The sequence below is a fragment of the Polyodon spathula genome, chromosome 5 (assembly GCF_017654505.1).
Source record: "Polyodon spathula isolate WHYD16114869_AA chromosome 5, ASM1765450v1, whole genome shotgun sequence".
NCBI classification, from domain to species: Eukaryota; Metazoa; Chordata; class Actinopteri; order Acipenseriformes; family Polyodontidae; genus Polyodon; species Polyodon spathula.
The window spans coordinates 48,175,796-48,189,418 of NC_054538.1; the positions used below are offsets into that span (position 1 = coordinate 48,175,796).

A 13,623-nucleotide genomic window follows, 5' to 3' on the forward strand; every position below is an offset into this window, starting at 1 on the left:
ACATTAAGTCTATAGAACCTACTAAAGGTATTGGGAGTAGTGCACACAGCTGCATTGCAAATGTCCTTGACAGATGCACCATGGATTAAAGCCCACAAAGCTGCCATGTCCCTGGTGGAATGGGCAGTGAGCTGGAGGGGACAAGTTCGCTAGCTCATAGGCAATCCTGACTATCTGCTATCTACTTGGACAGCTGCTGCTTAGACAGGGCTTGACCATGGGACTTCGTCCCATAGCAAACAAAAAATAGTTTGGACTGTCTCCAACTTTTTGTCCTGTCAACGTTATATGCCAGGGCCCACATTGGGCACAGCATATGGAGCTGTCACTCCGTCAGACTGGAAAGGAGGTGGATGGAAAGCCTCCAATTTCACAGACTGGTTGACATGGAATGCTGAGATTGTCTTCGGCAAAAAGGCAGGATTGGCATCTTTGTCACTCTTTGTAAAAATTAATTAGACTTTCGCTATGCCTGCATCTCACTCACCCACTTTGAGGGGCTGAGAGCAACTAAAAAGCAGCTTTGAGTAAAGAAAATGCATTGGCTCAAATGGAGGCTTCATGAGTGCATTATGCACCACGTTTAGCCTCCGCTGAGGAACAATGTCCTTGATAGGTGACCGAAGCCACAGAGCCTTTCAAAAATTGTCCTGTCAGGAAGTGAGGTCCTGGGGAGTCTAAGTCAATTTTGGTATGGCAAGCCAAAATGGCTGCCAGATAGACCTTTAATGTGAAGGGGGATTTCCCCTCGTCAGATAGGTCCTAGAACAATTTGCAATATTACTGCCATGGGACAAGTCGTGGGGTCGAAAACTATGAGGTAGACACCACGTCTGAAAAACACCCCATTTGTACCCATACTGAGAATCTGTGGACAGTGCTCTGCCATTCTGCAGGGTTTTAATGACCCTATTAGAAAGCTCAGACAGCTCAAATGCAGCCATTCAGGGGTCTGACCCAGAGCTGCCATAAGGTCCCCCTTGACTGACTGAGCAGGTCACGGGCTTGGGCAGTCTCCATGGCTGGCTGCTCAAGAGCTGCATCAGGGTTGAAAACCAGAGTCTCCTGGGCCAATAAGGGGCTACTAGGAGCACTGCCCGTAATGAGAGGAGGCTTGCAGGCGAGAAGATGGAGACTGGGCAACATTATGAAACGGTGGTGGTTAATGTAAGCCACCACTGTTGTGTTGTCTATATGGAGAAGTACATGTCTCCCTTAAACCTTCTGCAAAAAATTCTGCAAGGCTAGGTAAAAAAGTGATGTGGAGACCCACACAACTTGCACCCTCCTTCTGGTGACACTGCCCAGCACTACGCCGAGGCGTAGATGGGCCCACTGTTTTCATTGAGAGTGCCTTTAGGCAGTGATGAGATACTGTCAATAGGCTGTTGCGGTTCAATGCGGGCTGAAAAATCCTACTGTTGAACCAGACCAGCAGAAGGCACATCCACAGGAGACCCAGTGGAAGGGCTTGGGAAACTGCAGCCATCAAGCCCAGATGTTTCTGGAACGTTACTACCGTGAGCACTCTGTTGAACTGAAAGAGCTCCAAACAGGCGGCTATTCTCTGTCTGTCTGACAGAGGGGACAGCATGGCCCTGGAGTCCAAGCACACTCCGAGATAAGAGGCTGTCACACAAGGCGTGAACTGGCTCTTCACATGATTCACCATAAGGCCCAACCTTTGAAGGTGGCCGGTGATAAGTTCCATGTGGCCTCTAGTTGTGCAAGAGACTGGGCACAAATGAGCCAGTCGTCCAAATAATTTACTCTGAAGCCTTTGAGTCTCAATGGGTCCAGAATAACTTCCATACACTTTGAGAAGGCACAGGGAGCTAGGAGAGACCAAATGGCAAGACACGGAACTCGTATGTTGTTCCCTGAAAGGCAAACCACAGCTACTTCCTGTACGTAAGTTTACAATGTAACAGGTGCTGCCTAAATCTGCTTACAGATAGCAACCGGGAGGGTCAAGTTCCGAACAAGAACAGTTTGGTACTGGACCAGGAGCGTGAGCACTGGTTGGTGGCGGGCAGTTTAGGCCCGTGTCAGTACCGGGTCGGTATGGTATGGTATGGCACTGGGACAGTACAGGCACAGTACCGCTGTGGTAACCTCAGTTCAGTACCGGTACGGTACCTGGTCGGGAACGGAGCAGGTCGGTGACCTTGGTAACGTATCTACATTTTGCCCACCTGTACAAGCCACTGGCAAAACCAGTCAGTCAGTACTTACATGAGACTGAGGGAAGCCTGCTTGTTAGACTGAACTAACAGCCTTTGTAATGGTGATGCTAAAGCTATCACCAAACGGCATCAAGATACTGTGGGAGAGATTGCAAGCAACCATAACCAAAGCAAGTATCTTGGTCCAAAGCAGTACTGCTGTTAGCTCAGCAGCTGGTCTCACTACGTGTGCCGTAGCACCACGCTGCAGACAGGCCTGCGTCTAGTCTCTCTAAAAACAGAAAAACCATAATGGCAAAAACACTCCACAAAATACAATATTTTAACAATTACATATAATACAAAATGTCTCATAATTTTAGCCAGCCAAAACGAGAAATAAATAACTCCAGCTGGTGCTATTGCAGCCTGAGGGGAGATCACAAAGTCAGCCGACTTATGTTGCTTGATCCTTGGGAAGGAGCGACTCAAGCCGCTGGCTTCATGCAGGGCACAAGGCCACAGTGGGATGTAACAAACAACAGGCTGTAGTGCACAAATACAAGCAATTAGTAAAATACAGCGTTTATAAAACACAATAAATAAACTTACAAATTACAAAGGTCTGCTAACTTACATAGATAGTTATCTTTTCTTTAGTTTTTGCTGGCTGCTTTGATAAAAGATACAGTTCTGGTCCAGGTTTGGAAAATCCAGGAAACCTATTAATTAGATTTAAAAAAAAAATGTTTTAAATCCAACCAAAATTGACACCCTCCATGCAATTTCATGTTATTATTGAGGTTCAGATAATCAGGGTTGTATTGTGAACAGCAAAAAACTTTCAAATTAAGAAACAACACAGCAGGTTAATTCAGAATACCAGTGTGGATGTGTGTAAACCCCTGCACAAAGGGAATAAGAAACATTTTAGTGTACACATAAATAGTGTACACTTTTTGTTAACAGCATCCATGTGTATGTATATATTACTGTGTTGAAGTAGACAGTTTAGTATTTAAAATGTCAATTCCAGTGGTAATTAAGTAATCAGCCTCCCAACCAATATGTCTGTAGTTATTGCACATTATATACCAATTGACAGCAATTAAAAATATGATCATCAATTGGCCGTTATTGAACTTGCAACAGACTGAAGGAGGGGGCTGAAATGCTGGTCAATGGGATAAAAGCACTGACAATATAGAACAGAAAAACTGGGGCCATGCAAAGTTGTTTCTTACTTGTTGAGCGCCATTTTCATTGTGGACCCGCTCCGATTTATACCCCCTCCCTCTCCAGACTCTGACTCAGGGTATCCCCCTGAAGACTTGAGATCATCCCACTCATCATCCCACTCATCGTCATCAGCAGTGCCTGTCAAACACACAGAACCACATGTGAAATGCACTCACAAAAGTCTAAAAGTAAGAACAAAGTGCACCACTGCAAACCCTATAATACACCTTACCAAAAACAAGCTTTTATTGATATGTATTTATTTCCAGAGAGTGCACTACTCTAAAAAAAAAATGCAACACAATGTGTCTTACATTAGCAAACATCATGTAGTCCATGCCATGTTAAAAGTAAACCAAACCCACTCCTGAGCAGTTAAAAAAGTGCAGGACCGAATATTTGAATATTCAGAGATATAAATTATATGTTTAGCAGTGGTATCAAAAAAAAAAAAATCTGTATTGTATTAAACAACACTTATTCTACCCATCTCTATCTCTCTCTCTCTCTCACTCACATATATATATATTCTATATATAGATATATATATATATATATATATATATATATATATATATATATATATATATATATATATATATATATATATAATATATAAAATATATAAATATGAAAAGAATATATAATTTTAAAACTTCTCAAATATTTTTATAAAGAATATCCTTTCCAAATAGGAAAAAAAGCACCATGACCAGTTGTGAAGGTGTTTATAAACAATCTAGGTAAATATGGAAAGCATACATTGCACACATCAGTTTTTGCCCAATAGCAATATGGAAAGCATAACATTGCCAGTATTCAAACTTTATACCTGAACAATCTGTTAGATACGGATATGGATATATATCTTTAAAAGAAAAACAAAAATCGGTTAAATCACTTTATAGATTGTTTCTTTTTTTTAAATTGTTTACTTCTGCGAAAACAACTTTGGTGAAATTAAGAAATGCATTCTCTCCCACTACAAAAAATACACTAACTTCAGAAGTTTGCATCTCTATCATCCAAGCCCCATTATGTTTTTTGTTTCTCACATACCAGGAATTTCCAATGTGAAAAACTGCATCATGGAGTGTTTGACTCAGAGATTGTTCTTTGTAAATAACCAATTACAATGCTATGAGATAAATTTAAATTCACAATAAGGGGCCCTGGTTAAAAAAACATATCTATTGGGGCTCCTGAATGGCACATCCAGTAAAGGTGCTCCGCGTGGAGTGTAGGATGCACCCTATAGCCTAGAGATTGCAGGTTCAAATCCAGGCTGTGTCACTGCCAACTATGACTGTGGGTTCCTAGAGGGCAGCACATAATTGGCCAAGTGCTGCCCAGGTAGGGTGGGATTAGGGCAGCAGGAGAATCCACAGTTCACCACGCACAGGCAACTCCTGTGGCTGATAGGGTGCCTGTGGGTCTGCAGTGGAGCCATTCACATCTGTGTTGTCCTCCAGCACTACAGGTCTGGTGCTTTCACTGTGGATCCGCAGTGCAAAAAAATAAGAATTAGCAGGAACACATTTCGAACGACGTGTGTTTCAGCCTCAGTTTCCCTGAGTAAAAACAACAATTGGGCATGCCAAACTGGGGAGAAAAACGGGTTAAAACCATTGGCGACAACTAAAATTTAAAAAACAAAAAAACGTATATATTTAGACTCCCTCGAAGTATTGAATACTGTTTTTTGGAGGCTTGCTGTAAGTCGGGCCCTGAGAACAACCCCTTGGCTTCCAGGGTTCGGTCTTTCTCTTCCTTTCACACTGAATCATTAGCTCCCTTGGGTTATGAGAGGGTATTGACCTCTGGACCAGAATGTGAGATATTGGTCCATTCAAACACAACTTTTCCTACACTATCAAAAGATGCTGCACTGTTCTTTGAAGAGGATGTAGGTACATTACAAATGTATATGGGAGATCCTGCCTCATCCTACTATACTGCCTACAAGAGGCCAACATGTTGTTGAATGGAAGGTAAAATACATCACTATTAAAGTTTGAGTTTTACTGCAATATTGTGCGATACTCTCAAAACTAACAATTTGACAAGTGATTCTCTAAATACATACAGCATGTAAAACATGTATGCAGGACACCCCCACTAAATTGCTGACACTGGGATATGCATTGCATAAGGGAATTAGACATTGCATGAACATTTTACTTATATGGTTTTCCTTAGCAATAACACTTTCTTAAAATGTAGTCTTGTTCTGATTTCAAGTGTATTGTACTAACCTGGGCCCTGATAAGCCTGTGGGTGTCCAAATCCTGCTGGATCCAAGTTGCTTTTGTTCTGGGGTTGCTGTGCTTCTGTGTTTTCTGGTTTCATTCCCCAGTTCTCAGTTAAGTTTCCAGTAGAACCTGCATTCCAGCTGGACCAGGGGTCATTGTTATTGATTCCCTGTAATATTGTGAAACTGTTAGAAATGTGTTTCTTACTGCTATTGGGGCCCTATTTTGAAGCATGTGCAAATAAAAAATGCACATCTAATTAGTTTCCTGTTAGTTTTACAGTTATAAGGTTTTTATTCATTTTAGGGAATTTGCTTCTACTGTTATATTTACTTCACAGATCCACTTCCATAGTCTCTGACCCTGCAGCCTGCATGGAATCTAATTAAAAAAGAGAGGAACTTCTAATACCAATTACAAAAAGTCGTAGAAGAGTGTGTCGTGTCATAATGAACACAGTGGCAATGCTCGTAGGTGTATTTCTAAAGATTATTATTTCTCTGAATCATTGACAACATTGATGAAAACCTTAACACTGGGCATTATAAAGACATCTACAGTTTCTGGTGTCTGTCTGCTGAATATCTCTAGAAACAGATTTGTAACTGCTCCACATCAAAATGTAATCCAGTTTTTGCATTTGTAGTAGCTTTTTTTGTTCGCATGCTTCTCCTGTGGTGGAAGAGATGCTGCAGCGCAGGAATCCATAAAAGGAGCTGGTTCACCTGCTGTCCAAGCCACCACCTACAGTGCATAAACCAGTGGCAAACTGGAGCTCTAGGACCCGGCAGCTTAAGAACTGGCACAGCCGACTGAGCTTGCTGCCAGAGGTAATATTCGGGATCGGTAACAGTTTCCACCACCATGCACAGAGACAGAAGCCACAGGCCAAGCAGCAGCCCTAGGAGTTTGCTGCAACAGGCCCAGAGCCTCTTTTCAGGGAGCCACCTGGAATTGGCGTCAATGCACCATGGAAATCTGGGTGCTTACTACCGCTCAGACCGGTTATATGCTGCAGTTCAAGCATGGTCCTCCTCCCTTTTATGGCGTGACTACAACATGGACCTGCAAGACGCTGCTGTGGTGTCTCAAGAGGTAGCAGTTCTGCTGCAAAAATGGGCAATTCTCATGATAGACCCCCTCCAGTTGGAGGAAGGATTCTACTCTACTCCTCAGACAGGTCAACCTGTATCTGGACGAAGGAGGTTGATACATCACGTGAGTGGCCAGCTCTAGAGACTGCCGAAGCTCCTCGACCTGCTCAGTCAGCCACAGGCAATCTTATGGCATCGCAACCCATCGAGCCTGCAGCTCCGGGTCTGGCCCCGGAAAGGCTATGTTTCAGCTGTCTGGGGCTTTCTAATAGGGCCATTGTCACCATGCAGAATGCCAGAGCACTGTCCACGCATGCCCAGTACAGGTATTTGGGCTTGTTGATTAATTCTTACAGAGGCCAGGACTAAGGTTACGCTCCGTACCTATCCTGCCTTTTTAATGAAGACGATCTTGGCATTCCATGTCAACCAACCTGTGGAATCCACTTCCTTTCCAGTCTGACAGAGATTGTCAGCTCCATAAATTTAGCTCAGTGCAGGACCTGGCGCACTACGTTGACAGGACAAAAAGTTGGAGGCAGTCCGAACAATTTGTCTGCTATGGGGCAAAATCTCATGATAAAGATCTGTCTAAGCAGCAGCTGTCCAAATGGATAGCAGACACCATCAGGACTGCATATGAGCTGGCCAACTTGCACTCTCCTGAAAAACTTCACTCCCCATTCCAACAGGGGCATGGCAACTTCGTGGGCTTTATTCCAGGGTGCATCTGTCAAGGACATATGCAATGCGGCAGTGTGGGCTACTCCCCATATCTTCACTAGGTTCTACAGGCTGAATGTCATGGACCATTAAAACCCTGGTTTTGTAACTAAAGTGTTAAAGGTGGCTTCCCTGTTGACCCTTGTAACACAGGCATAGAGGTGAGTTTCTTCATCAATATTTTTACCCTAGCTACTTGCTACTGGGGTTCCGCATGGTAACACACAGTGCAGCCTCTCGGCTTAGCCTTGCGGCATTCGTGTCATTCTGCAATATTACTCTTGCCATGGCCTTGGTACACTTACCCATACGGTAATGGTTACATTTTGTACTTAAAGGGGAACGTTAAGGTTATTATCATAACCCTGGTTTCCTAAAATAGAAACGTCCATGCTCCTACAGCTCTGGATGATAATTTGTTTTCCAAATGGTGTTTCAACAAAAAACATTTTTCAGAACACACATGCGGATATTGATTTTAAAATAGTCCAGCACTGCCGCCCTGAGGCTAGTCTCTCATGGATGCAGCTGGCTCTTTGTGCTTTGACTCAAACCTAATCCAATATTATCATATTGGTTTTAGAAGATACACAGCTTTAAATGGCTTCTTAAAATGAACTACCACCGTTGTTCTATTTGCCAAACTCAAAGGCACATGACAGGAAGGCCCAGAAGCTGTTTTCCTCCTGGTTTTGCACTCCTTCAGTTATATACAGAACCTTGAGAACTGAAAACTGAAAGGCAAAGCATAAAAGGCCTATCCTTCACTGGTGTTGTTTTGAGAAGAAGACAGCTTGTTGCTACATGCAATATGGTCTAACAAGTTTCGTTGTTGATCTGAGAACACCACAACTTTGTACAACAGTTCCTTCCACTTGCAGACTGGACCTGTCTGTTTTTTGTGTTTTTTCTTGGGCTTATCATGATGTAATATAAGCTGAAATGTCATAATATTACAGGCAGTGGGAGTCACCGTCGCAAAAAAAAAAAAAAAAAAAAAAAAAAAAAAAAATACACCACAATCACCCACTGAAAAGCCAATCAGCTGTAAAAGTTATTGAATATTATCCTGTCAGATGCCCAAAACACCTGTTTCATTTAAAAGGCTTGTAAGGTTGCTCCATGCCAGAGAATCACATTTGGTGTTTATTTATTCGAAAGAAACTATTTAAAAACGAGTTGACTAAAAATGCTCATGCACAGAACGTGTGAAATGGTCCCATGCAATGAAGGAGAGATTGAGGAACTTTCCATGCTGTTTCTGTTTTTCTAGTTACCTGATCTGCGGCTGGTGCAGCAGGGGCTGGGCTTTCGGAAGTATCCGACTGAGCTACAGAGCCCAATACCTCCACCTTAAGAAAGGGTGAACAGAAAATCCAAAAACACAACTGTTAACCAAAGAGATTTTTATGGTGCTGCAAAAGGAGTGTAGATTTACCCCCACCATTACACACAGAAAAAAGGAGGTTGATTTCTACTTGTTTAGCCCTTGTGAGCATGATCAACTCACACACTTCACACCCATGGTAAATCTCACTAGTAAATCTCACTAGCTTTAGCTTACAACCATGTTCTTATCTTGAAACACCACAGTCAATTTGTATAACAGGAATTAAAAATCTAATTTAACCGAAAACTGATACTGGGCTTGGATATGAAAGCTAGTAATTACACAAAAAGCTTGAACAGAATGTATTTAACAAGAATAAAACTAATTTATTTTTTAACAACAGTAATTTACATGTTTTGAATGCTTGCAAATATGCCATTAGTACCTGTATTTGAAAAAGCATTGGTCAGTGATTATAAAGAAAACAACAACCTTGTGATGAGGTCCTGCACTGCGCGACTGGTTTACTGCTTGTTTAGTACAGGCATTACCTTTACCCATGTGGCAGGGGCAGGGTTAATGTCTTGCCAACAACCACAGTTGTGGCCACTCTCCCGTTAGTGCAGATTGGTGCCAATCGGGGAGTGGCCACCTGCATAAAAGCAGGCAGAAAGCCTGTGGTTGGGAAGAGAAGTTTGGCGAGTGAATCTGTGTTGTTACTGTGTTTTGTAAGTCGTGAAGGAGAATGCCAAGCCTACATTAGGTTGTGTTTGGTTTACCTTTTGTTTTGGCCCTTGAGCCCTTTTCTTTGTGTTTTGTTTGTTGAATGTGCGCTTTAGCACTTAAACTGCAGCTTCCTTGCATCCGAGTCTTTCTTGACACTACTCTGCTACATATGGTGTCGGAACTGGGACATGCCCTAGAAACTCGGAGCAGGACTGCAGGTTTTTTTTTTTGTTTTTGAAAGGAAAAAAAATTGCCATGGATTTTAATAAAACAACGGCAAGCTGAAGGGGCTCCAGCATGAGAGGAAGAAGTTCAGCGGTCTCCAAAGAGAGAGGAAGAAGTCCAGCAGTCTCCAAAGAGAGAGAAAAAAGTCCAGCGGTTGCCAAAGAGAGAGGAAGAAGTCTGTGGTCTCCAAAGAGACAGGAAGAAGCACCGCAGTCTCCAAAGCGAGAGGAAGAAGTGCAGAGGCTGGTGGAGTCTACAGGACAAGAGCTGGGCCAACCTCAGCAGGCACTACATTTGCTCCAGAGAGGAGCCCGATGAAAGCCAGTTGCATGTCCACATCCACTGTGACCAGTGCTGCCACAGCCTGCACTACCTGAGATGGCCTGCCCTGCCCTGCTGCCAACATTTCCTTTGCCAGCATTGCCTTTGCAGGCAGCACATCCAGAGGAAGCAGCAGTTCCGCTGCCAGGATTAGCATAGCTGGACGAACCAGCCTGTGCGCTGTCAGCTTGGCTGCTGTCGGCATTGCAGCTGCCAGCCTGGCTACTGATAACATTGCCACCCATGGGCACCTGGATGCTTCCACTCATGGCCCATGACAATGGACAAAACTTTTTGAATTTTAAAGAGGGAGGTGGATGTAGAGGCCATGTGTGCTACACACAAAAGGGGAAGTGTGTGGCAGGGATGGGGTTAATGTCTCTGCCAGCAAAAAACAATTGTGGCCACTCTCCAGTTACTGCAAATTGGTGCTAATTCAGGAGTGACCACCTACATAAAAGCAGGCAGAAAGCCTGTGGTTGAGAAGAGTTTGAATCTGTTGTTATCGTGTTTCTGCATGCTGTATTTTGTAAGTAGTGAAGGTGAATGCCCAGCCTACATTTTTGTGTTTGGTTTACCTTTTGTTTTGGCCCTTGCACCTTTTTGTTTGTGTTTTGTTTATTAAATGTGTTCTAGTACTTAAACTGCATCTTCCTTGCCTCAGAGTTTCTTTCTTGATGCTACCATGCTACAACCCAGTTTCGCACAATGACAGTACAACCTCTTAGGTCGGCCAGGGTGTCCTAGGCTCACCCTGCACCAGCGACCCTTGCAGACTGGCCAGGCACCTGCAGGCCTGACTGCTAGTGGCCCAGAGCTGCGTGGTCCTCCGACACTGTAGCTCTGAGGTAGCTGCATGGCTGGGCTGCAGAGTAAAAAGAAGACGACGGCTGACGGCACATTTCCAGAGGATGTGGGTGTTCATCTTCGTCTCTCCAGTGTCAGCGGGGGGTTGCAGCGGTGACCTAGGCTTACGAATTGAGCATTTCAAATTAGGGAGAAAATGGGGTAAAATGCAATTGGCAATTCCAAATTTAAATTAATTAATTAAATAAATAAATAAAAACCTCCACATCTATTAATTTTATAGGTATCAAAAATGCAGTTTAGAAAGAAACACGTTATAGCAAACATATTTTCATTTCAATAATATCTGGTATTACACTAGGTTAAAGAAAACTCTGTTTAGAAGTCATTCTTTTTGACTATCTTGTATTTCCTGGGTCATTTCACCTAGAGAGTGAAATTGTCCCCATCCCTTCACTAGCTTCATGTCAGTCAATAGGGGCAGCAACCAGCTGCTTCCCCTAATGACTGACATGCTTTCAGCCAATAACATGCTTTCAGCCAATAACATGCTTTGACCCAGAAGACATTGCTGTGGTGAAATGACCTAGGAAGTACAAGTGCAAACAGATAACCTGTGAAAAAGACATAGATGCCTGGAGTTTCCTTTAACCTATAGTAATACCAAATATCATGTTGTAAAATTAAAATAGATGTGTGCTGTTGTAACATGTTTATTTTAAAACTGCATATGTTCAACATTTTATTCAATCCAGTCTTTCTTTTGAACAACTGATCCCTGAAAGTATACCACCCACAGTTCAGGTAAAACAAACTGCAATAAAAATACATATATTTACACTGCTCTATTATTTTGGGTCTGTCATAATAATTGCTAATACAGCAATCTACCTATTAAAAAAAAAAATTAAAATAGGCATTGTATTTCAATCCTTGTATTTCAAGCTTGGGGTTTCTCAGTATTTAAACACTAAGCAAAGCAGATTTATTCATTCAAATTCATTCAAAACCAAAACAGCATTTGCTCTAGTGCAAAGGTTGCACCACTTGAAATAAAACAAAGAATTAGCATACTAATGCAAAAATATAAGCAAACAAGCCATATTTTCCCCAAAATGATTAAACAGCTAATGTTTAAAGGCGGTATATTTCGACTCCAGTTCCAGCCAACAGTTACAAAATCTGCACAGCATTATTTTGTCACCGTCAGCTGCATCCCCTCTTTGGAGCACTGCTTAATTGTTATACAGGGTTTAGGTGTTTTAGAAACAAACATCTTTTCTCTGACTCTGCGCATGTTATAGTCAGAGCTTCCGTTTCCCTTCAGACCGTGTCTATGGTAACGGCTGAGCCTTGACAACTATGATTGCAAATATTTACTTAAAAGCATTTTTTTGTATAAACCTCTTGTAACAGGGCGACCAGCCCTGTACAGTATTTATTTTTACAACGGGGTTTCCTCCTCCGCCCCTGTTTAGTTTATTTTGTGTTTTGTATTATGATTTATTTATTGTATGTGTTATTATTTATGATGGTAAAAGCTGTGGTTATTGTTTTTGTATTTATTTAGTGTATTTAAATATGACGGCGTAGCCGCGCTGTTTTGTTATTGTTTTGTTTTTATTTAGATGTGTTCTGGCAGAGACGAGATTAGCAGACCGTCCTCTGCCAGTTGCTAATTTTAAAACTCGTGCAGAATGTGGCCGATGGTTAATGAGAGAACGTTAGGTTATTACCATAACCCTGGTTTCCTGAAAAGAGAATGACAACCATTACCGAATGGGAAGAGCCTCTCTGACCGTTTTATATATATATATATATATATATATATATATATATATATATATATATATATATATATATATACACACACACACACACACACACACACACACACACACACACACACACATATATATATATAAAGCTGCCCTGTCAGGGCCCTTCTGTGAGGGGGAAGTCCCTCCCACCTCCTGTTGAATTAGGTCGTCCTCACAGACGCACATCTCCATTTTCTTTTGAAAACAGAGGTCAGCTGGGGAAACAACCTAAAAGGGTAATGGTTGTCATTCTCTTTCAGGGAACCAAGGTTACGGTAATAACCTAACATTCTCTTTCAGTTTGAATGACAACCATTACTGAATGGGAAAGCTGTACCAAAGCTGTGGTGGCTCCAGATTACCGACAGTACAGCCCCACGGCGATAGCCTCATAGCCCACATGACGCCTAAGGGCATGCTGCCTGCAACACTCTAGAGCCCAGAGAGGGTCTCGTTCGGTTTGTCACATCAAGGCGGTAAGAAAAGCACAAATGTCTAACTACCTGTCCATGTAGCACATTGCATAACTCATCTAAGGAGGCGCCATGAAGGAAAGCCCACAAAGTTGCCTGGCCCCTGGCAGAATGGGCCATAATGTCCCCCGGTAAGGGGAAGTCCGTCTGTTCGTTCACCAAGTGTATTGCATCTGTCATCCAGTGTGCTAGACGTTACTTCGATAGGGCCTGACCTCTACAGCGGGACCCACAGCAGACAAACAGCTGGTTGGAATGTCTCCAGGATGCCATCCTATCCAAATAACAGCGCACTGGGCATAGTCCGAACTGGGCATAGCGCGTGTTGTCTACTGTCCTCCTCTGACTCGTGCAGAGGAGGTCTGAAAGCTTCCAAAACCACTGATTGGTTAATATGGAATGAGGATACCACCTTTGGCAAAAAGAATGGATTTGTTTTTAATGTTAC

General features: G+C 42.6%; 1 protein-coding gene across 3 annotated transcripts in view; it reads right to left on the reverse strand.

The window, feature by feature from the left end:
- LOC121316006 (sorting nexin-9-like) overlaps positions 1–13,623 on the reverse strand; it is a 118,796-nt gene that overhangs the window by 41,398 nt on the left and 63,775 nt on the right. Inside the window, exons 5-9 of one of the 3 annotated variants that reach the window (XM_041250678.1) lie at positions 8,751–8,825; positions 5,660–5,825; positions 4,237–4,272; positions 3,410–3,542; positions 2,803–2,887 (exon numbers count right to left, since the gene is read on the reverse strand). In XM_041250678.1, coding sequence (XP_041106612.1) covers positions 2,803–2,887; positions 3,410–3,542; positions 4,237–4,272; positions 5,660–5,825; positions 8,751–8,825 — 495 coding nt within the window. The remainder of the gene's footprint in view (positions 1–2,802; positions 2,888–3,409; positions 3,543–4,236; positions 4,273–5,659; positions 5,826–8,750; positions 8,826–13,623) is intronic. The other 2 variants (XM_041250680.1, XM_041250679.1) reach the window with 2 other exon arrangements.